This window comes from Carcharodon carcharias, chromosome 16 (genome assembly GCF_017639515.1).
Source record: "Carcharodon carcharias isolate sCarCar2 chromosome 16, sCarCar2.pri, whole genome shotgun sequence".
NCBI classification, from domain to species: domain Eukaryota; kingdom Metazoa; phylum Chordata; class Chondrichthyes; order Lamniformes; family Lamnidae; genus Carcharodon; species Carcharodon carcharias.
This window is the reverse complement of record NC_054482.1, coordinates 104,650,463-104,675,868: the sequence shown is the minus strand read 5'-3', so window position 1 is coordinate 104,675,868 and position 25,406 is coordinate 104,650,463. Positions and strand designations below refer to the sequence as shown.

At 42.5% G+C, this 25,406-nt stretch overlaps 1 protein-coding gene across 7 annotated transcripts in view; it reads left to right on the top strand.

Moving 5' to 3' along the window:
- LOC121288826 (volume-regulated anion channel subunit LRRC8D-like) overlaps positions 1-10,751 on the top strand; it is a 94,532-nt gene extending 83,781 nt beyond the window's left edge. For all 7 annotated transcript variants that reach the window (XM_041207584.1, XM_041207587.1, XM_041207583.1 and 4 more), the window contains one exon: positions 7,517-10,751. In XM_041207584.1, the coding sequence (XP_041063518.1) occupies positions 7,517-10,077 (2,561 nt within the window). In that variant the 3' untranslated portion in view covers positions 10,078-10,751. The remainder of the gene's footprint in view (positions 1-7,516) is intronic.
- The last annotated feature ends 14,655 nt before the right edge of the window (positions 10,752-25,406 follow it).

Sequence of the window (25,406 nt, the reverse complement as noted above, 5' to 3'; positions counted from 1 at the left end):
GACTTTACACATGTGGCCATCAAGACGCCAGCAGGTGAGCCCAGTGCCTTTGTCAACAGGAAGGGCTTCCACTCCATGAACGTGCAGATAGTGTGTGATCACAGGATGCTGATTCTGCAAGTCTGTGCAAGGTACCCAGGCAGCTCCCACGATGTCTACATCTTCAGACACTCCCAGGTGCCAGGGTTCTTCAGTGCTCTGGCCCGGCTGGATGGATGGCTGCTGGGTGACAAGGGCTATCCCCTCAGAAGGTGGCTCATTATGCATCTCCGCTGTCCAAGAACAGAAGCTGAGCAGCGGTACAATAGGAGCCACAGTACCACAAGGACTGTGGTGGAGAGAGCCATTGGTCTTCTCAAGATGTGCTTCCAATGCCTGGACCGCTCAGGAGGCGCACTCCACTAACCCCCAGATCGTGTGTCGGTGATAGTGGTTGCATGCTGCGCTCTCCACAATCTTGTGCTGGAAAGGGGGGGACACAGTGGACAATGAAGACGTCGACGCAGTGGCTGCAGCTGCACACGATGAGTCCAGCAGTGAGTCCGAGGATGAGCACGCACAGGGAAATGCTGAGGGGATAGACGCTGACCCAGGACTACTCCAGGGAGGCAGGGATACCCGGGAGGCTTTAATCCAACAAACCTCCAGCTAGCACACCACAGATGAATCACCAGGACAAGCCTGGGCTCTAGGCTTGATACTCAACACCTAAGTGCAAAATCTGCCGGGTTAAGAACAGTCACTAAGGGCCTTTTTAATAAAGCTGAATTTCCAATAAAGCACTCATTACATTTTTGGAAACCAAACACATGCAGAGGAAAAGAGGCACCCTCAGCCATGGTGACATATCTGAATTTAATATGTGAAGCAAACCAACTTATTCCCAAAAGAAATGATTATTATTACAAATCAAAAGAAATCATAAGGACCTTATCTCAGGCCAACACAAAAGCACCAGTGAAAAACCCGTGGTGTGCCTTATATTTTCTTTTCCAAATGCTATGTCTTAGTGCTGCCCCATCGCTTGGAGTGGCATCTGAGACAGTCTACTGTCCTGTTGGCCTTGATGACCTTGGCGGTCGTCCTTTGGCCCATGGAGCCTGTGCTGGCCCCACCTGGGAGTTCCACAGCAGGCATCTCCCCAGTCATCGCAGCCTCACCAGATACTACGGTCACTGGAAAAGGGGTGGAGGAGCTGCCACCCCGCATCCAGAGCGCCCTGAGATGCCTGCAGCTGCTGTGCCAATGTGAGGTTGCTTCGAACCTCCCTGCTCACTGTGGATGGCTGGACACTGAGCTGGGAAAGTTGATGCCCAGACCATCTCTCACATTGGCACTGACCAGCTGAGGTCAATGCTGATGTGAGGGCTTGCTGGTTAGAGCGCACCCACAGGAAGCCCTGCTGGGTCTCCTGGAGTAGCGTCTCTCTCCATGGAGGATGCATGGCGCTCGGACATGTGGCTTATTGCTTTGGTGATCGTCCGCTTAGACTCCTCCACCACGGAGACCAAGCCAAGCATAGCCTCATGTATCTCCCCCAGATGTTCCCACACACCTGGCTGCATTTCCTGCACCTGCTGTGTCGCAGACGACTCCAATGGCACATCATCAGGCACCGACTGAACATATGCCTGGTCCCCTGCAGACCTCTGGCTGCTGGTGCCATGAGCACTCTGTCTCTGCCAGCTCCTCCAGCGACTGTGAAGTGCTCTCACCACTGTGACCCGGGACACTAGCCGATGTTCAAATTCCCACCGAGGTGCTAGTATCTGCGCTGGTGCCTGCCTCGCAGAAATGGTATGACGCTGGTGAGACTTCAGGCCTCTAAGGTGTGAGAGGGGGCCTCTGCTGCTCCTCCTCCCGCCCTGTTCCAATGATGCTGAAAGGAAGGACAAGGACAGTGGATCAGTTAACGTGGAGACAATGACAAAGTTCATCCCTGCCCCCAGAACATTATGCGTTCATCCTTCCATAACCAATGGTCGTCATATTGCAAAATTAAATTAATTAACATTCAGCAGTGCTATGGTGACTGGGAGAACAATGCTGACTTTGCTGTTTGCCATAAATACCTGGCAGTGGCACCCAGCCTCACCGACACCAGTGGACCTGGGTGCATGGCGCCTCTCCAGATCCAGGGCCTCCTGCTTGAACCAACTAAGAATGGTGATTTGTGCCTGGCTGCCGCCAGTCCTCACATGCTCTGCTGTGTTATGAGCATTCTTCTCCTGAAAATGAGAGACGAGCATTGATTAGTGCAAATTACACATGAACTCTCTTTGCACATGGCCCATCCCAACCAAAGTGGGACATATCAGGCCTCCAGTGCCTCCTCACCCCACTGCTGCTGAACACTCACAAAGATGCTAGGCCTGCTCTTCCCACCCCCCCCCCCCCCCCCCCCCCCCCCCCCCCCCCCGACACATGCTGCCTACATCACAGTAGGCACCACACAGCATATCCTTCCATAGCAAGAAGGCGCAAGCGCGTGGAATGCAGAGGGCAGCAGATGGTTTGTTACCATGCCACCTTGAAGCTCCCCTCCCAGCAATTCAGCACCCTGACTTGGACATGTCCAGGAGTTCAAACACAGCGCCTAGGTGCAACTCCTCCAGGTTGTCCCCAAACCAGTCATGTGGGACTCAGTGTAACATATGCTGCGGGGGCAAAACACATCTCTTCTTCACCCTCTCGGCTGACCTCAGCATGGGCAATATCTGCTGGCCCACCCCGCAAAGGACACATGCCATCAATGATTCAATGCAGTCACTACATTCAGACTGTGGGAGGGGGTAAGCCGACCTGCTGGGTTAAATGACTAAGGCCAACATGGTACTCACCCTGCCAAAGTGCAAAAAGTCGTTGAAGCGCTTGCAACACTGGATCCAAGTGCACTGCACCACACTGCGGGTGCTCAACACCTCCGCCACCACCTTCCAGGCACGTTCCGCCATGTTGGGGAGGAGGGGGGGTCGCCGCCACCTCCCATCCTGGGGAACCAGCACCTCCCGCCGTGATGCCACCTCCTCGAAGAGGGCAGCAAGGCAGTCATCTGATAAAAAGGGGCACGCTGGCCTGCTGTCCTACCGCCTGGCCTGGCCCAGCCCGGCCCGTTGCCCTACCCTCCGGCCTGGCCTGCTCACCAGAAGCCCTCTGGTGAGCCCTTCCACTTGCCATTGTGAGCAGCCTTGAAAAGACTGCCAGCGCTTCATATAAACAGGTTGCCATTGGGCCCATCAGACAGTGCACTCCCACCGCCGCTGCCCACCCGCCCACTCCAGCTATCGGAAGTCGCGCATTATGCTGGGCATGCCTTAATTGGCCTGCCCGCGTAAAATGGCAGCAAGGACCCGATTGCTGCCCCTGCCAACCAGAAAATTCAGCCCCAAGAGTCTGAATTATCGCTCATAACTCCTGCCTCCAGGGATTTGAACTCCACTGATTTCAGGAGTGTAATCCAACGGCTTGTTTATTTGGTAAATTGCTCCTTCACCCTATTTAGATATGGTGCACCATGGGTCAATGATCATTACTTTTATTTATTTCCCCTTTTGCACCCCTACCCCCAGCTAATGCAACCCCTTCCACCTGATTCCCAAAAAAGTCAAAAGTTTATTGTTATGATATGACCACATAAAATGTTAATGTTCATTGGCTGAAAACTGACCTTTGGAATCTGACCCTTTAATACATTAAGGTTAATGTGCCTCCAATCACTGCCATTGCTCCAGTTAAACATTGGGAAGACTAAAGCCATTGACTTCAGTTCCTGTGACAAACGTGACTCTCGAGCCACCAGCTCCATCCCTTCTCCTAGCAACTGTCTGAGGCTGAGCCAGACTGTCATATTTGACCTCACGATGAGCTTTCAACCATATAGCTGCAGTTAAGACTGCCTTTTTCCACTTCTGTAACATGGGTCGACTCTGCCCATGCCTCAGCTCTTTTGTGGCTGAAACCTTCATCCATGCCTTTGTTACCTCTAGATGTGACTATTCTAATACATTCCTGGCCAGCCTTCTACATCTGTAAACTCAAGATCATCCAACATTCTGCTCCCATATCCTAACTTTCACCAAATCCCTTTTGCCCATCACCCCTGTGCTCGCTGACCTTCCATGGCCTTGCCTCTGCCTTGCCCCTCCCTATTTCTATAATCTCCTCCCAGTCCCACAACCTTCCAAGATATCTGCGCTCGTCTAATCTGGCCTCTTGAGCATCCCCAATCTTAATTGTGTCACGTTTTAATTTGGCCGTGTCTTCAGCAACCTTGGTCCTAAACCTCTCCACCTCACTTTCCTCCTTTTAAGGCACTCCCTAAAACCTAGCTCTTTGACCAAGTGAGGTGGAGAGGTTTAAGGCCTTTTATGGGCTCAGTGCCCCAGTTTGTTTATAATGACTCTGTAAAGTCCCTTGCAATGTTTTATTATATTAAAGGAGCTGAAAATACAAGTTACTGCTGCTGCTCAGCCCAGGCACCAACCTTGTTATGCTTCTTTTGTAAGATCTTGGCTTCCTTTCTGAGTCAAAAGTTGTCAATCCCTTGCCCTTACCCAACAGAAATGTGACGACTTTGCAATGTGGCTGCAACTTCAGATCATTCACAATTACCAAGAATAGAAGGGAGCCAACATGGGCTCCAGGATATATAACTTAATACCTTCACCCTCTTAATGCAATCTAACATCACTTAATGACTGCTTCCCTCCTTCCCTTTAGGTAGTTACTGATCAAGCTCTAACTCCTGATAGTAACCTTAGTTTATAAAGGAGTCACCAATGAGTAGCTTTATCAGAAGATCATCTTACATCACATTGCTTCTCCTTGTCCATTTCTAAGGCCACCTGCCAAGAACAGAATAAAACTGTCAGTCAGCAAGAAAGATGTACCTCCTTTTAAAGCAATGCTGATTGCTTTCATGTCTTAACGGTGGCAGCAGCTTAAGGGTTAAAACTGACTTTCTTTTGCCAGAAGTTATTCACAAATCATTGTGTGAGATGATGGATATCTGTTTTAGTTTGAATCCATTGTATATGCACTTTGCTCCAAGCAAAGTGGAGGCTAAAACTATTTCTGTTGACTCAGTTTGGGCTATGATGAAGCTTTTTTATTGTGTCACTTAACACTTGGAACTAGGGCAATCATTATAAACTTACATTAATTAGTAGTGTGTAATGCCACTTTCTCATAAAAGTAAGATTTCTCTATACAAATATTTCATTTGCTTTACCAAATTTAAAAATAGTAATATAAATGAGCTTTTAACCTAAGACTACCTATACTAGAGAATGATACCAGGGCACTTTACCTATTGAGTCAAGTGGTTTTATGAAAGGGAAATTGTGTTTGACAGATTTATTAAGAGTTTTTTGTGCATCTAAATGCCTCACTTTTTCTTTTCAAGATGGTTCCTGAGTGGTCAGTTCCTGAGGGAGCTTCTTACTGTGTATCTCTATCATTGGCCATCCACTGCCAGCTGTTACTCTTTCTCCCCCAATCTCCTCTCTTCCAATACTAATGTTCTAGCTATAGTAGGAGGTATATTTTAGCCTTAATGACAAGTTAACTGCTTGTTTAAATTGCTATTGTTCATCCTTGACCATACCTGGTATCTGCTTTTCTCAGTGAGCAGTGGATCCCAGACTTCTCTGGAAATTGAGACTACTTCTGCGCTGAACTAAACTGTAAAGTTCCGCTGTCTCTTATCTGATGCTCTGTTGCTTCCTTTGGTAGGAAGAATGGAAAAGCAGAACTTTGAAAAGATGAGAGACTTGTAAATGTTAGCCCTTAGAGGGAATTGGGTGTCCTTATATGCAAGTCAGAGTTAACATGCAGGTACAGCAAGTGGTTAAGAGGGCAAATGGTATGTTAGCCTTTGTTCCACATAGGTTGGAATAAGAGGAATTAAGTCTTGCTGAAATTTTTTTTTCATTTATGGGATGTGGGCATTGCTGGCTAGGCCAGCATTTATTACCCATTCCTAATTGCCCTTGAGAAGGTGGTAGTGAGCTGCTGCCTTGAACTGCTACAATCCATGTGGTGTAGGTAAACTCACAGTGCTGTTAGGGAGGATTTTGACCCAACAATTATACAGGGCTTTGGTGAGATCACACCTGGTGAAATGAGTATGATTTTGGTCTCCTTACCCAAGGAAGAATATACTTGTCTTAGAGGATGTGCATCAAAGGTTCACTAGATTGATTTCTGGAATGAGCAGGTTGTCCTATGAGGAGAGATTGAGTACAATTTGCCATTTACTCCCTGGAGTTTAGAAGAATGAGAATGATCTCACGCAATTCTTGTCGAGCTTGATGGAGTAGATATGAAGTTTCCCCTGGCTGGAACTAAAGGTCATAGTCACTTGGATAAGGGGTAAGCTGTTTCAGAGTGAGATGAGAAGTTTCTTCACTCGAGTTGTGAATCGTTTGGAACTCTCTACCACACAGTGCTCTGGATGCTTAACTGATGAGTACATCAAAGGATGAGATTGATTAAATTTTGGGCTCTAAGGGAATCGAGGAATATAGGAATCAGTGGGAGAGTGGAGTTGAGATTGGAGATCAGCCATGATCCTGTTGAATGGTGGTGCAGGCTTGAGGGGCTGTATGGGCTACTGCTGCTCTTATTTTTTGTGTTCTTAATTTCTCTCCCTCTGTACACATATTAAAACCTGTTACATCTCTAACTTTTGCTGGTTCTGATGAAAGGGTCAATGATCTTTCCTCTGTTACCCCTCCACAGATGCTTCCTGTCCTGCTGAGGATTTCCAGCATTTTCTGTTTGTAATTAAAGAATTAAACATCTTCCTTAGTTGTAAATCACGAGACATTGTTATAATGTGAACTAACCAAATTCTAAAACATTTTTTATTCATCTTGTTAATTAAGATTTTTCTTTGTTTAAATTGGAATGAGCTTAAATTCAAATTCTGTCAACATTTTGATTGTATGTACAAATTTTGCTTGCTCCAAAAAAATTGACAAATGCTTTTCTCTTATCTGTCTCTTTCTGAAATGCAGTTGCACAGGAACAACTAGCCCTCCTGATGCTGGTCTGTTTTTAATTCATTTTCGGGATGTAGGCATTGCTAGATAGGCCAGTATTTACTGCCCTTACTATTTGCCCTTGAGAAGGTGGTGGTGAGCCGTCTTCCATCAGGTGGACATAATAAATGGCTATTTTTCATGTGACACAAGATGGTGACAAATAGCCTGCCACCAGGCCTGACCATGACCTTGTGTGCACTTTGTTATGGTGCAGGCATAATTAAAAGTAAAAACCCTGGCCATCTTTTCATTTCTTTACTCCAGGCAATTGAGACCCATTGTCTAACTCAGTCGCATCAGGGATTAAACCAGGGATCCTTTGTGGCTCGCAGTAGCACACTGAATTGCACAACTGACCTGTTAACTGTGCAAAAAGGGGAATGCATCCAACTCCTAAAGTGGAAGGTGATCTTTCTTAGTCCCAGTAATTTTCTCCATTGTTTATTCTACCTTTTTTATGTATTTTACAGGAATGTTTACCCTCACAGAAGTTGCATCTCTTAATGACATACAGGCAACCTATCGAATCCTGAAGCCATGGTGGGATGTATTCATGGATTATTTAGCCATTGTAATGTTGATGGTAGCTATCTTTGCGGGCACCATGCAGCTGACCAAAGATCAAGTCGTGTGTCTTCCTGAGCCCCTACCAGATGAGAGGTCGGAAACCCAGCGCAGTGTCACTGAGAGCCCTACGAAAAGTCCCAAAACATCTATCATACCAGATTTAGAAAGCGTTACGTCTTCAAGAGGGAGCCGGAATCATGCTTCTGGGGGAGCGTTTGAAAGCACGTCTACAATAACCGTTGACCTACCTGATGATGTTGAGCATTCTGTACAAAGAGGCCCTTTCAACTTTGGGCGCCCAACAAACTTGGAGTACCAGCAATATATTTTCATCAATCAGATGTGCTATCATATGGCCTTGCCTTGGTACTCCAAATACTTTCCCTACCTTGCTCTAATCCATACACTCATCCTGATGGTCAGTAGCAATTTCTGGTTCAAGTATCCCAAGACCAGTTCGAAGATCGAACACTTTGTTTCTATACTGGGCAAGTGTTTTGAGTCTCCCTGGACCACAAAAGCACTCTCTGAAACTGCGTGTGAGGACTCGGAGGAGAACAAGCAGCGCTTTAAGACCTCTGTGGCAAAGCATTTATCAACTGGCAGCGAGGAAGAAAGCCCTTGCTCCAGCACACCCATGATATCCAGGACTGGGCCTAAATTTTCAGCTGAGAAACCAGTCATTGAAGTTCCCAGCATGACTATTTTGGACAAGAAAGATGGGGAGCAGGCCAAAGCCCTTTTTGAGAAAGTTCGTAAGTTCCGTGCTCATGTTGAAGACAGTGATTTGATATATAAACTCTATGTTGTCCAGACAGTCATAAAGACAGTGAAGTTAGTGTTTATTTTATGTTATACACTTACTTTTGTGACTTCTATAAAGTTTTATCATATCTGCAAACCAGAAATAGAACATTTGACTGGATATACTGAATTTTATTGTACTCACAACATGGCTTTTATGCTGCGAAAATTATTAATTAGTTACATTGCACTCATATGTGTTTATGGACTGGTTTGTATGTACACTTTGTTTTGGTTGTTTAGGCGGCCCTTAAAGGAATACTCGTTTGAAAAGGTCCGTGAAGAAAGTAGCTTTAGTGACATTCCAGATGTTAAAAATGACTTTGCATTTCTGCTGCATATGGTTGATCAATATGACCAACTTTACTCGAAGCGCTTTGGAGTCTTCCTGTCAGAGGTGAGTGAAAACAAACTGCGGGAGCTCAGTTTGAACCACGAATGGACTTATGAAAAACTCAAACAGCATGTCTCTAGGAACCCTCAGGAGAAGCAGGAGCTACACCTTTTCATGCTTTCCGGGGTGCCTGATGCTGTGTTCGACATGACAGAGCTGGAGGTACTGAAGCTAGAGCTGATTCCTGAGGCAAAAATTCCTGCCAAAATTTCCCAAATGACAAATCTTCAGGAATTGCACCTTTACCATTGCCCCGCTAAAGTGGAGCAAACTGCCTTCAGCTTCCTCCGGGACCACCTTAGGTATCTGCACATCAAGTTCACTGATGTTGCAGAAATTCCCACCTGGGTCTATTTGCTTAAAAACCTGCGTGAACTGTACCTAGTTGGTAATCTGAACTCTGAAAATAATAAGATGATAGCTCTAGAGTCACTTCGAGAATTAAAGCACCTGAAGATCTTGCATCTGAAGAGTAATCTGACCAAAGTTCCTTCAAACATCACTGATGTTGCGCCCCACCTCATCGCACTGCTGGTTCACAATGATGGAACAAAACTTTTAGTACTGAACAGCTTGAAGAAGATGATCAATCTAACTGAGCTGGAACTGCAGAACTGTGAACTGGAACGGATCCCACATGCCATTTTCAGCTTGACCAACTTGCAGGAACTGGACTTGAAATCCAACAACATTCGCACAATCGAAGAGGTGATAAGTTTTCAACATCTGAAGCGCTTGACATGCCTTAAGCTTTGGCACAATAAAATCATCACCATCCCTTCATCCATCAGCCTGGTGAAGAACCTCGAGCTGCTTTACCTTTCTCAGAATAAACTGGAATCTCTCCCAGTGGCTCTTTTCACTTTGCAGAAGTTGAGGTATCTGGATGTAAGTCACAATTCCATTGCTATCATTCCAGTGGAGATCATGTCCCTCCAGAATTTACAGCATTTTGCAATGACGGGAAACAGAGTGGAAATTTTGCCAAAGCAGGTTTTTAAGTGCACAAAGTTGCGGGTTTTGAACGTGGGCCAAAACTGCATCACTTACATTTCAGAAAAGGTTGGCCAGCTGGTGCAGCTCACGCAGCTAGAACTGAGAGGGAACTGTCTGGACAGACTTCCAGCAGATTTAGTCCACTGCCGCCTTCTGAAGAAAAGTGGGCTTGTCGTTGAGGATCACCTCTTTGACACCCTGCCCTCTGAGGTTAAAGACCTCTTTAATCAAGACTTTAACTCAAACTCAACGTTTGGCACAGGAATATAAATTATTGAGCAAAGCATATGTAGGAGCTTTGGACCTGAATGTTTGTTTGCTCGTTAACTGGAAAAAAATGTATAAATTAGATCAAGGTACTTAAAACATGGCAACTGTTTAAAAACTAGATAAGGTGATGCTGGTTTTTTGCCCTGAAAAAGCGCTCAAATCATTGTAATAAATTGTAACCAATTAATTAACTGTTGGTCACTGGTTGTCTTATACAAGTCTGTCAATGACTGAATATTTGTTCATGTATCCATGTTTGTAAATGGATGTGATTTTAATTTATTCCTGACACTTCATTTTTCATAACCTGTTGAAGACTGCTCTCTAGCCACTCCAAATGCATGGCCTCTTTCAGTTTTGCTGCTAATCTGGCCATTACAAAATTTGTGAGTGAGCACCAGTGCATCTTAAACACTACTTTATTTTCCTCCTTGTGGGAGCCAGCAAACTGGCTCCTCTCTTTTACAAGCCCAATTAAGATTAGAAGTTTGTCATGTTGGACATAAACCCGTATTTTGTCTCTCTGGTATCACATCACCTGTTTGTAGTCTGTATTTCTGTAGGAAGAGAGTTAAGTTCCAGGCTCTAAACTGTGTGGATTTAGCACAGAATGTGCCAATATCTAGCTCCTAGCACCAATTTCAGCTGTTTCTAAATAAAAGAAAACAAATTTACTTCAAAGTAATTGTTTTTTTTTGCTTGCTATGAAGAAGGAAGGCCTAAGGAGTCTAATTTCATTACCAGGGCCCCTTCCACATGTGCTATTCACCTCAATAAGTCAAATATACCTATTGATTCATAGAGAAGGTGCCTTCAGCCTAGAAAATTGTGGAAACTGGTCATTTCTGACCTTGACTCACATTCCCAGATATCCCTCTGATGAAATACAATAAGGGTGTATCTAGACACATGTCCCATTCAATGTCTCTCTGCAATTTTATAGTAGTGCTTCATGTTGGCCTTCACAGCAATCATCAGGCAGAGTTTGAACCAGGAGGGGAAAAAAAACATGAATACTGGTAACTTTTCCCCCTACTTGGCCAGCTCTAAATCAATCTGCAGATTCACAGGTTTCTGCGTAAATGAATGGGGTTGCTCTGGGATCCACCTTGGTTCTCCTCCAATATATGTCATGCTTGGCTCTGGAGGAGACATGAAATTATACCAAATGATTCGTTTAAATCAAAGATCCCTCCCAGCAGAGAGATGATATCTTCAACACATAAGAGAAACACATTCTCTAGCCTTTTCTTCCAAGTGTTGAAAAATCCAGGTCATGCTTTTATAGCATCGTAGTGGTTAGCTGGCAAGTACATAAGAATTCAGAAACACAATAAAAGCAGTTTGTTTTTAAGAAAAATACAATTACAAATTATCAGCTCTGTGGCTTAGCAATGGGCATGAGCTACAGAACTGTACGATGCGACGGATCCCAGATCCTAGTTAACGCTGCTGTAGAATTCCTACAAGTTGATTTCTGTGACCCCGCCTTAAGGACAAGAGCCTTTACTGAATCTGCCACAAGACATCAGCTGGAGGTCTGTGTGGGGAACTGCTTAATGCTGGTGGAGTTTCCGTGCACCAACTCCCTTTGCAATTGAATAGTCAATAGCACTCAAAACTTGGGCAAGATATGTTGATATCTGGAAGTGAGAGTGAGAATGTGGGAGAATTTGGATGGGGGATGGGGAATTGAGCTTGAAAAGAGATCATTATCCTCTCATGATGAGTGTACATTTAGGACAACAGCATGGGGTGATGTTTCCAACTGTTCAAAACTACATCTTGGAAATAGATTGCAATTATATAATACCTTTCATGTCTTCAACATGTCCCAAAGTACTTCATAGACAATGAATCAGTAGTCACTGACATAATGTAGGTATTGAATCACAGAATTGTTACAGAGCAAAAGGAGGCCATTCAGCCCATGTCTGCATTGGCTCTCCGAATGAGTAATTCATTTAGTGCCACTCCCTCACCTTCTCCCCATAACCCATTCTTCCTTTTCAGATAACTGTCTAATTCCCTTTTTGAATGTCTCAATTGAACCTGCCTCCTCCCCAAACATAAGTAGTGCATTCTAGACCTTAACCGCTCGCTGTGTGAAAAAGTTTTTCTCATATTTCTTTTACCAATTAGTTTAAGTCTGTGCCCTCTCGTTCATGATCCTTTCACAAGTAGCAACTGCTTTGCCCTACATACCCTGTCCAGACTGCTCATGATTTTAAATACCTGTCAAATCTCCTTTCGGCCTTCTCTTCTCGGAGGAAAACAGTCCTAATGTAACCAATCTATCTTCATAACTGCAGTTCCTCATCCTAAGAATCATTTTTGTGAATCTTTTCTTCACTCTGTCCATTGCCTTTTAGATGAAGCAATGAGCATAATCTAATCCCCAAAAGTCTAAGATAAAAACAAATGTACAACTAGTCCATCAGCATGTGGAAATACAAAAGCTTAATGCTGAAGTATTAAGGTGCAGACCTTCTGTTGGAGCTGAGTATTTCTGATCAAGTACCCAACATATCCTTTCTCTTTACGGCCCTTCACAGATCTGATGTTTATTTCCAGCATCTAGACTTATCTAAATGTAGACATTGCTTTTGTTAATACCAGTAGATAATCTTTTAACTACTATTGCAAAATCATTTGGTGGTAACACCACTATTAAAACAGTGAATTGAGGAATGTTTTACAAACATGTTTATTGTTTGTCCTTTATCACCAATATTAATTCTTGGCCCTAGATTGAGGTCTTTACAACCTTCAGACCGAGCGACACAAAGCTGCAAATAAGACTCGCATTCTGAAAAAGATGAAATAAAGTCAAAAAATGTGTGCTAGGTTGTAGATATTGGAAGAATGTCCTGGGCATCACGTTAAATTAGGTTTTCTTTTAGTTGACATTCTGTGCCTGAATCTTAGCAAAATTCAGCGCAGTTTATTTAAGCACAAAGTGCAATCAAAAAAAAACTTAGTGATAGGACAGCAGATGGTTTATTTAGTGATCTGTCATGGTGGAAGCCATGGTGGATGCATTTAAATGGAAGCTAGATGAACACATAAGGGAGAAAGGACTTAACGGATATACTGAAAGAGTTGGAGCAATATAAGGTGGGAGGAGGCTCGTGTGGAGTATTAAAGCTGGCCTGAATAAATTAGGTTGACCTATTTCTGTGCTGTAAGTTCTATGTAACTCTATGTAAGAATTCAGGGAATCCAGCTAGTGTATTGAGTCCTTGTGCTGACCGATGCTATGTGTTCTCCTATTGAGCTTGCTTACATATCAGATCTATGGTGCAGCGATCAGTATTTATGAATAACCCTGTTTGGTTGAGCACAAAATTGGCTTTGCAGACACTTTGAGAAAATTCCTGCTTGGTTAACACAGAAGCCAAGAGCTTTTAGTGCCCACGATTGAAGAGGAAATGTGCTGAAAGAATTCTGGGTAAAGTGCCACACTCTGTGCTGCACAGATTTATTTTAATGTGCGTGTTTTAATATATGAATGCAAAGCCATGACAACTGCGTGCGAGAACATATTTATCTTTTTAAAAAATGGCATTTGGCAACATTCTAAGCACAGAAGAAAAAATGCAAGTGGCCCAGATTCAGGTCCAGAATGTTAGTTATTACCCTGTTTAAATTGAACAATGAACAACAACTCTTTTTAAAAGCTAGAATACAATTAGGCACGGTGGGCAAAAGAAATTTTTATATATAGAACAATTGAAATTTTAATTGTAATGCAAATACAATGCACCCAATATTTTTCTGAAGCTTTTTTAATGACCTGAATGAATGTGAATCCACAATCGTGGCCTGTTTGTTTCAACCCTACTGCATTGTGAACTTTATTCTATTGGTTTTTGCCACTGCACAATTTCCTCATGGATGTTTGAAAGATATGGTAGAAATTGGTCTCTGGTGGTGATTTGAAATGGCCATTATTAAATCAACTGGCCATTATACACACAGCCTATTATTCTGTTCTATTATAGTCAATGGAATGAAATATCAAGCACTGCATTGAACAAGTGGTCGACTGTATTCTGCCTGTTTTGCACCACCTCTGGATGAATTTCTATCCCATAGTTTACAATTAGTCCTACCATAGTAACTTCAAAAGAAACTTGAACAATGTGGGTCTTGTTCTTGCATGCCTGTATAATTAATATTCCATTTGGTTACCAGAAGCCAATTATTTCTTCTATTAAGCTGTAATTTGGAACATGTCTTGTTGAATTTTAGGCAAAATGTTGCTGTCGTAAAGGCAACGCACTATTAATTGCTAATCAAACCAGTCTCAGTTGTTTTCAGAACACAATAAAGGTGCTTAAAATGTTCATTTACTGCATCCTGCTAATGCAGCCAGGACATTTGTTACCAGGTCATGACTGCCCTCTAGTGCAAATTCAATGGCATGGTCAGTGAATTGTACCAGGTGTGGCTTCTACCTCCAACTATGTCTGTGAGCCTACAGACGCCCAAAAAGACCAAAACCAATATCTATTTGCCTGTGTCACTGACCAGAAATATAGTGAGTTTGAAAGTGAGGTGACTTGTTTTTTTCCTATAGAGTAGATTCTTATCACATTAAAATTCACCATTTGTATAAAATGCAGTTTCCTGATAACCTGCAGAACTGAAATCAAATTGGCCAGCCAGTCAGTATTGGACTATTGCTTAATTAACTCAAAAAGGCAAAAATTCTGCCTTTTCTATTGCAGTCTTATTAAGACGAGTGTAAGTTACAGCTAGTTTCTAATGTTGGTGGCTTTGAGAAGTGATTTTTTTATTTTGTTACTTGAAAATGGTCCTGTTTTGATGCACAATGTTATCTGCAGCAGGAAATGACAGACAAAGAAAGCTGTCTAGATCCAATCTGAATGCCCAAGTGTTCATGTTACATTGTGAGCCTGTAGTTTACTAGTTTTATTGGTAATTAGGGGGGAGATGGTAGCTTAGTGGTAATGTCACTAGGCTACTAATCCAGAGGCTCAGGCTTTGGGAAGATGGGTTCAAATCCTACCACAGCAGGTGGTAGAATTTAAATTCTATTAATAAAATCTCTAATATAGAGCTAGTCTCAGGAATGGTAACCATGAAACTATCATTGATTGTCGTAAAAACCCATCTGGTTCACTAATTTCCTTTAGGAAAGGAAAACTGCCATCCTTACCTGGTCTGGCCTACATGTAACTCTAGATCCACAGTAATATGGTTGACACTTAACTGCCCTCTGAAATGGCTTAGCAAACCACTCAGTTCTAGGGCAATTAGGGATGGGCAATAAATGCTGGCCTTGCTAGTGATGCCCACACACCGTAAAAGGACCTATTCCTGCCAAAGTGGGTCTTTTTTTCAGTTTTTCCACTCTGAGCTTCAAAGATGTATAGAACCTACATTGTGCCGATAAGGGCTACAAAAACAATTGCAGAAATTAGGTAGGGACAATTAACCTTATATAGGCCATTTTTTGTTTGAAGTTGCCATCTGTGATTTCATTTTTTGCTGTTATTGCTGCTTATATTAAGCAATCCTGAACAGCACATCCAACATTTGGAGATCCTTTTGAATTTGCACATTTCATAACAATGAACAAAAGCTAACTGTGTGTTGAATCAGCTCCCGTTTGCTACCGGGACTGAGATATAACAGTCGATGTTGGGATTGATAATGCACAGTCTGCAACAACCTTGTAAACTTGAGTGGATTCTATCAGTTTAATTTTCTAACCCATCAGATTTTGGTTTAGCCAATTCAACAGTGCCAACTCTTAAGAAACAGTCAAGCTACTGGAGAAGTCATGAAGAACAATGAAGAATATAACATTTCAGATTAGGATTTTTTTTATTGTAAATTTAGGGAAAAAGCACTTGAGTATCAAGATAATGACATACCAAACTGTATTATGGAATTATAAGAATACAAATAAAGATGATAATTAAAATGATTTTTGTTTATTTAATTACTCATTGCAAAACCAACTCATCAGATTATTTGTCATTCCCTATTTTTCACCTTCTGTTTGATTAGCTTGATAGATCCTGAGAAAGCACCTTCTGAGCACGCACATGAAAAAGCCACCATGACATGGGTTTTAGGGGGAGGTGCAGTGTTGCAGTGGTAATGTTACTGGATTAGTAATCCAGAGGCCAAGACTAATGCTTTGGGGACAACAATTAATAAATCTGGAATGTAAAGTTAATCGCAGTGATGGTGACCAGGAAACTATCATCAGTTGTTGTAAAACCTATCTGGTGCATTAATGTCCTTTTAGGGAAGGAAATCTGTCATCCTTACTTGGTCTGCCCTACATGTGACTCCAGACCCAATGGTAATATGATTGACTCTTAACTGCCCTCTGAAATCGCCTAGCAAGCCACTCCATTCAAGGGCAATTAGGGGTGGGCAACAAATGCCAGTAACACACTCATCCCATGAAAGAAGAAAAATTAGATAAACAATGCTTTACTCCTCAGAACTTGCCTTGACCCTTTTCATTTTCCCCAAACTAAAACTTCAACGCTCATTCTATCCTCTTGCACCAAAAATGGATGGAGGGGTGGGTAGGGGGTAAGTTATTTGACATAAGATTAGATGGACTGGGGCTGTTTTCCTTGAAACAGAGGAGGCTGAGGGGAGATTTGATTGAGGTGTACAAGGTTATGAGAGGCCCAGATAGGGTGGATAGAAAGGACCTATTTTCCTTAGCAGAGAGGGCAGTGACTAGGGAGCTAAAGTGATTGGTAGAAGGATTAGAAGGGAGTTGAGGAAAAATGTTTTCACCCAGAGGGCAATAGGGGTCTGAAACTCGCTGCCTGAAAGGATAGTAGAGGCAGAAACCCTCAACTCATTTTAAAGGTGCCTTAAGTCCTATAAACTCCAGGGCTACAGACCAAGTGCTGGAAAATTATATTAGGCTGGGGCTTGTTTTTTGGCCAGGGCAGACATGATGGGCAGAATGGCCTTGTTCCGTGCCATACATTTTTCTATATTTTCTAAATTTTCCAAATAACTGAAAAGGAGGAATGTGCAGGGATGTGGTGAGAGCAGGGGAGCAGCAGTATGTAAATTGCTCCTTGGGAGAGGCAGCATAGACACAACAGGCTGAATGGCCTTCCTCTGTGCTGTAACAATTCTAAACATTACTTTCACCATTTGGGCAGTTAGTTGGCAAAGCAGAACGCTGCCCATTATAGAGCCTATCCAATTTTTCATTTCCAAATAAAAATGATGTGAGTTCGACAGGGGCATTCTGCCCTTCCGTTTTACTGCCCAAGCAATAAAGGTGAACATTGCCTCCATTTTCTCCAGTTTATGAGAATATGTTAGATTAGACAGACATTAACACTGGACTGCATGCACAATTCCTAATGCTTTTTCTCGTCTTCCCAGGAGGCTAAGGTGTTAGCACCGGTCAACAATCCTTCAGGAAACTACTTAAGCCAGCAGTCCATTTTCTGAATAAACAATGAGAGACAACCCTTCAGATTGTCACAGTAGCAATTGGTCTTATCCTCCAGTGATAGCCATGTAAAGAGCAAATCAGGTACATGTAAGAAGAGCTTTCAACATTGGAATTTTCCATTCGGTGCAGAGTTGTATAATATGCCTTTGGCAATGATCCATGCACTACATTGTGCTCATTGAAAGCAAGTTAATTGCCACCATAGCACAATCAGCATTTTTCTACTGAAAGCCTATACTTAAGAAGAAAAAGTGTGCTTATGACAGGTGTCAGGTAGAAAATACTATTGAGAACCAACAAGAATACAGAAGGTTCAGAGGGGGGGGGTGAAAAAGCACATTAGAGGAGCAAAGAGGGATTATGAGTAAAGACTGGTAGCCAACATAAAGGGGAATCCCTAAGTCTTCTATAGGCATATAAATGGTAAAAGAGCTGTAAAAGGAGGAGTAGGGCCGATTATGGACCTAACAGGGAATTTACACATGGATGAAGGGGCCATGGCTGAGGTATTAAATGAATACTTTGCATCCGTATTTACCAAGGAGGTGGATGCTGCCCAGGTCATGGTGACAGACAGGAAACTCTGTCAGTAGAAGGGTTCAGAATTGATAAGCAGTAAGTATTAAGTATCAGTACTTAAAGATGACAAGGCACTGAGACCCGATGAGATGCATCCAAGCATATTGAAGGAAGTGAGAGTAGAAATCGCAGAGGCACTGTGCATAATCTTTCAGTATTCCCTAGACTCAGCAGTGGCGTGAAAGGACTAGCAAATTGCAAACATTACACTCTTGTTCAAAAAAGGTTGTAAGGATGAGCTCAGCAATTACAGACCAGTCAGTTTAACTTCAGTGGTGGGCAAGATTCTAGAAACAATTATTCGGGATAGAATTAGTAGTCACATGGAAAAATATGGGTTGATAAGGAAGAGCCAGCATGGATTTCTAAGAGGGAAATTATGTTTAACTAACTTGCTAGAGTTTTTTAAAGAGGTAATAGAAAAAGTTGATGAGGGTAATGCTGTTGATGTGGTGTACATGGACTTTGAATAGGCCTTTGACACAGAGCCACACAACCAACTTGTGAGAAAAGTTATTGCTCATTGAATAAAAAGGACAGTAGCAACGTGCATACAAAATTGAAAAATAGGAAACAGAGTAATGGTCATTGGACATTTTTCGGGCTGGAGGAAGGTTTGTAGTGGCATTCCCAGGGGTTCGTATTGGGACCCTTGCTTTTCCTGATGTATATTAATGATCTAGATCTTGGGTATGCAGGGGACAATTTCAAAGTTTGTGGATGATATGAAGCTTGGGAGTGTTGTGAACTGCAAGGAGGACGGTGTGGAACTTCAAGAGGACATAGATAAATTGGTGGGGTGGGCAGATAGGTGACAGATTAAGTTTAATGCGGAGAAGTGTGAGGTGATGCATTTTGGTAGGAAGAACATGGACAGACAATATAAAATAAGGGTGAAATTTTGAAGGAGGTGCAGAAGCAGAAAGACTTGAGTGTATATGTGTATAGATCATTGAAGGTGGCAGGACAGGTGGAGAGAGCAGTTAATAAAGCATAGGGGCATAGAGTACAAGAGCAGGGAGGTTATGCTGAATTTATATAAGACACTCATTAGACCTCAGCTGGAATATTGTGTACAGTTCTGGGCACCATATTATAGGAAGGATGTGAACACATTGGAGAGAGCACAGAAGAGGTTTACAAGAATGGTTCCAGGGATGAGAAACTTCAGCTCTGAGGATAGATTGGAGAGGTTTGGACTGTTCTCCTTGGAGAGAAGAAGGCTAAGAGGAGATTTGCTAGAGATGTTCAAAATCATGAGGGGGCTGGACAGTAGATAGGGAGAAGCTGTTTCCACTTGTAAAAGGATCAAGAACGAGAGGGCACTGATTTAAAGTGATTTACAAAAGAAGCAAGTGCAACGTGAGAAAAAACTTTTTCACACAGCAAGTGGTTCAGGTCTGGAATGCACTGCCTGGAACTGTGGTGGAGGCAGGTTCAATCGAGGCATTCAAGAGGACATTAGATGATTATTTGAATAGAAACAATGTGCAAAGGTATGGGGAAAAGGCAGGTCACTAGGTCATAATGCTCATTTGGAGAGCTGGTTGGTTACAACAAATGCTTAAGTTTCTTTTTCACGAGGATATGCCCTTTCCAAATCTGAATGTAATTAATTATTTAAGCTGTGAACAATAAGGAGTCAATCAAACAAGGTTTTCTTGAGTCAAAGAAAGAGCAAATTTATTAACCCCTAAACCCGAGAAAAATAATAAAAATGCGATGTCAGGCCTTTATGCAGTCATTCGGGCGCACACACACACACACACACATGCACAGGTATCAGAAATAAGGGGAGTTAGAGTCCAAATAAAAAAAGGTAATAGAATATATGGTTAAGTGTCGTTTGATTGTCCTTGAGGCATAGATTTTAAACACCGTGGCTGTCTTAAGTCAGCTGGTTTCTTGGATGCAGTCAGTTGTAGAAGATGTTGCAATTATTATGAGGTCTCGGTTCACTGGTAGGTTTCTAGTAGAGTCGGTTTCTCGAACCGGGCGACGCACTTATTCCAAAAGAGATAGAGGGGGAGAAAGCAGCCTGTTTCCTCTGCTGAAGGCTTTCTTGATAGCACTGTGTCATTTGTAACCTCTCTCTAGTGGCTGGGCAGTCTTGCCCTGAAATACTTCACCCGTTGTGTATTTCCAAGAGGTTATGGGCGTATCTGTTTGTGCCAGCTATTGTTTCAACACCCAGTATTTTGCATTTCTAATGTCTCTTTCTTGGATAGTTATGGGTTTCCATGGGTGGCTGGATTATAGGAAATGTCTCTCTCTTCACAGTCCCCTAAGAGTAATTTGTTTGTTTCTCACCTTCACCTTGGGAATGTGGCCTTGCATTTTTAAGCAGTTTGCTCTGTCTCAGTTCAAATTGCAAAATTTCCAGTCAGTTGAAAGTTGAAAAATCATATTTTCAAAAATAAAAGGGCATGGTCTCACGATATTACCTGGTCTGGTCTACATGTGACTCCAGGCCAACGTGTGAATCCAAATCCACACCAACAACTGCCCTCTGAAATGGCCTAGCAAGCCACTCAGTACAAAGGCAATTGGGAATGGTCAACAAATGCTGGCCCTTGCCAGCAACACCCACACCCCATGAAAGAATAAAGGAAAAAAAATTAGTGGTGCTAAGCAACTCCAGGAGGGCGCTGTTAGGTTGGTATCAGTGGCAAAGGCAGCTAGCAGACATGATGGGGCCTGCCACTACCTTGCTGAATACAGCAGGAGAATCCTCAGAGGGTTGGCTGCATTAAAGCCATAGGAAGTGGTCATGCGGCCAAAATAAAGGCTGTGCGCTTGACCTGGCGTAAGATGTCCTATGAACCAATATTTTTCAACTATTTAAATCAAACTTTCAGATCTCCCCAGAATGAACTGCTGGGCATAAATGTGCACCAGATTGTTCGAGTTAATATCTTAGAAATGTCCCACACACAACACATATAAAGATGCAGATTTATCTATGATAGGAAATTTGGACTTTTTCCTGAGTACCCAAGATGAAATGATTGTGAAAGGTCCAAATTGTAACATGTCCATTTTCTGATTCAGAGGCAAGAGTGCTTCCAACTAAGCCAAGCTGACACTTCAAGAGAGATCATAGCCTTGTGGCATGCAAATGATGGTAGTAGTTCCAAAAGTGAAAAAAGTCTTATTAGGTGGCTACCTAATCTATTCCCCACCCCCCACCCCCACTATTTTCAATGAAGTTGCTCCACTCTAGGTATCACTCGGTATTTTATTATTGTGCTTCCGGCTCAAAAGTGAGATATATGTTTTTCCATCTCCTCTTAAAAACCTTTTGGCGGTGATTTTATCTAAACCTACCCCGTTTTGCCTGCTGCCTAATTTTATTTTCCATTGAAATCAGCGATCCAGACTTTGCCGCCTGTGGCTTTTTCTACTTATCTCGTGTCCAGTTTTTAGCACTTGTGAGCAGAGACTTTCACTCATACAGTGTCTCTTTGAACTAGTTGCTCTCCATAGGGGATCAATGGTATTTGTGAGCAGACAAAGCAGCTGAGAGATTTTTCAACCAATCACATTCATGACTCCTAACCAAGGCACAGACTCCAAAGCAGGAAGTAAAAATATCAGAAATACAAAGAACACTGAAATCATTGTGCAGAAGCAAAATAAAGATTGGGACATATGTGTGGAATTAAGAGAAAGACATAAAAGAGCAAAACAGAAAAAAAATTATTTTCAAATTCTGCAACATGAATTTTCCTCTGAGGGACTGAGACTCCACATTTATAAAATTAAACTTTGAGGATCAATGAGGTTGTTCAGTAGTAATTATCACTTACTATGCTGTTAAAAACAAAGTTACTCCAGACTGAACAGGTTGTAATTTTTACAGCTATTTTACAGCAAGATTAGTTGATAATTAGCATAAGATATTGCCATGATAGTGATTTTTGTGGAGTTTTTATTGTCGAAGGCTGCAGCGGTGTGTTCTGTGGGGGGAAAGGGTATCACTGACAGTGACTTCCAGATTTCTACCTCTAACTGCATGTCAGAAGTTGCTGTCAGTTTTGCCCAGTAATAATGAAGTGCACTGACAGCTTCACCATTATTAGTAAAGCAAAATATGGGAGACTGGAAAGTAAAAGCGGGCTAGATCTAATCAGTTTCCCATGAATGCGTTATGGTTAAAATGATTCTCCACCACCTCACTTTAAAATAATTTATTTCAAAATCCAAGATTTGCAACTTTTTCACAATGCTGCAAGAGGGCCACTGCAAATTCATGTTCAGTACTGGTTAACAATGCAGGTTCCTGTAGTATAAGGATTAATGTGGGACTGGGGAAACAGTATGGCCCACATAGTGTTGTAGAGAGTCACATGATGATAGACTGTGTGTAGTAGAATCTGGAAAAGCCAGCATGGAGACAGCACCCATGCATGGCAGTACCTTGGATATGGTTATGGGTTACCAATAAACAGTTCATGTTTAACCATAGCCTCCAGACCTCTTAGTGAGACACCAAACAACCTTACAACAGTTCCCCCTAATTTGATTGGTAACATATTAATCAGTTGTCTTAAGAGTAAATAAACATCCCCTCTAAAATGTCAGAACATAAAAACAGTCAAACTAAACAAATCTAATATCTTCTCTGTTGCCTTCTTGTATTTAAATCATAAATGTGACCATAAAAAATTCATTTATGAGGAAATAAACCCCAAGGATGGTAAAAAATGCTGCAGTACTCAGTTCCAGGGCAGATTTTAATGAGCTTAACTTGTGACATCAGCTGGCAAGTGAGTTTTATCTAGGTAATCAGCCACAGTCCAAGAGGGACCATAGACATAACTCTCTATTAAAGAGAGGCGATTGGTTATATAGCTTGAGGGGCACCAATCTGCATCAAGTATGGAGCAGGTAAGGAGGCAGGTCCCAAGACTACCTCATCTGGACCAGGAATTGAACCCACACTATTGGTGTTATTCTGAATCACACATTAGCTATCTTTGGCCAACTGAGCTAACCAGTCCCTCAGTGATTTTTTTAACCTCAGCAATTTTTTTTCAGCTCTCGTTTCATCTTTTGAGTTGAAGCACCAAATTCATACTGGAATCTTACATGAGAACCATAGTTGAAAGATTCCCACAGAGAAAAAGCTTCCTAATATTATTGTAGGATATTTTAAAGCAGGTTTGTGTGTGTGAGGTTACGTATGTATGGTTGATTTAAGTGGGCTGGAGATGGGTAGACTGCAAGATTTAAATTATCAAAGAGGTGAGGTGTAAAACAGGTGTTTAAAATGGAGATGAGTAAAGCTAGGGTGAGGTCAGTAGATATGGTGTGAATTAAATTTGCATTTTTAGATAAGCAGAGAAGTGTTTGATTTTTCAAAGGGACATGGAGAATGTTTACAACTGGTAAGATAAATAAGGCAAGGTTATTACATTGGTGGGGAGGCGATGGTATAGTCATTAAACTAGTAATGCTCTGGGGAGCAGGGTTCAAATCCCACTGCACCATATGGTAGAATTTGAATTCATTAAAGATCTAATAATAACTATGAAACCATTGCCAGTTGTTATAACAAACCCATCTGGTTTACTAATGTCCTTTAGGGAAGGAAGTCTGCTGTCCTTACCTGAAATGTGACAGACCCACAGCAATGTGGTTGACTCTTAAATGCCCTCTGAATTAGGGATGGGCCTAGCCAGCAATGCCCACATCCCATGAATAAGTTTTTAAAAATTATTTTTCCCAAAGTGCTGGCCATAATGAACATGAAAGATTGTTATATCAGGGAAAAGTAACTTCTAAAGGCAAGTGGAAACAATGGGATTTACAGATCAAAAAGGGAGAAATATATTTAAAGAAGGATAGAAGGCTCTATGAGATGTGGCTGTGTGAGATCTTGGAAGGTCATAGAAGTCTACAGCACAGAAAAAGGCCCTTCAGCCCACTGAGTCTGTGCCGGTCAAACAAGCACCTAACTATTCTAATCCCATTTTCCAGCACTAGGCCCATAGACTTGTATGCCACGGCATCGCAAGTGCACATCCAAATACTTCTTAAATGTTATGAGGGTTTCTGACTTTCAGGCAGTGAGTTCCAGATTCCCACCACCCTCTGGGTGAAAAAATTCTTTCTCACATCCCCTCTAAACCTCCTGCCCCTTACCTTAAATCCCCCTGGTTATTAATCCCACCACCAAGGGGAAAAGTTCCTTCCTGCCCTATCTAGGCCCCTCATAATTTTATACACCTCAATCATGTCCCCCATCAATCCCCTCTGCTCCAGGGAAAATAACCCCAGTCTATCCAATCTCTCCTCATAACTAAAACTCTCCAGCTCAGGCAATATCTTGCTAAACCTCCTCTGCACTCTCTCTAGTGCAATCACATCCTTCCTGTAATGCGGATTCCAGAACTGCACGCAATACTCTAGCTGTGGCCTAACCAGCATTTTATACAGTTCCAGCATAACCTCCCGGCTCTTATATTCCTTGCCTCGGCTAATAAAGGCAAGTATCCCATATGCCTTCTTAACCATCTTCTCTACCTGTCCTGCTACCTTAATGGACCAGTGGACATACACACCAAGGTCCCTCTGATCCTCGGTACTTTCCAGGGTACTACCATTCATCATATATTCCCGTGCCTTGTTTGTCCTGTCCAAATGCATCACCTCACACTTATCCGGATTAAATTCCATTTGCCACTGATCAGCCCATCTGAGCAGCCCATCTATATCCTCCTGTAATCTAAGGCTATCCTCCTCACTATTTACCACCCCACTAATTTTCGTGTCATCCACGAATTTACTAATCAACCCTTCTACATTCAAGTCTAAATCGTTTATATATAGCACAAACAGCAAAGGACTCAACACCAATCCCTGTGGAACCACACTGGACACAGGCATCTAGTCACAAAAACACCTCTCGACCATCACCCCCTGCTTCCTGCCACTCAGCCAATTCTGGATCCAATTTGCCAAATTATCTTGGATCCCATGGGCTCTTACCTTCATTATCAGTCTCCCATGCGGGACCTTATCAAAAGCTTTGCTGAAGTTCTTGATTAACCCCTGCATCTCCAAGTGTAGATGAATTTTGTCCCTCAGAATTGCTTCCAATAGTTTCCCCACCACTGAGGTTAGCATGTACAGTGTGAAACAACCTTCGGGAAAAGCTTCTAGCCACCCTGCAGAAGTTTGCTGTTCCAGTAACCAAAGTTGTGTTAAAAGCCTTTGAAAGTCCATTGTCCAGTGGTAAAATTGCTGGATGACTTTATAAATTTGGAAT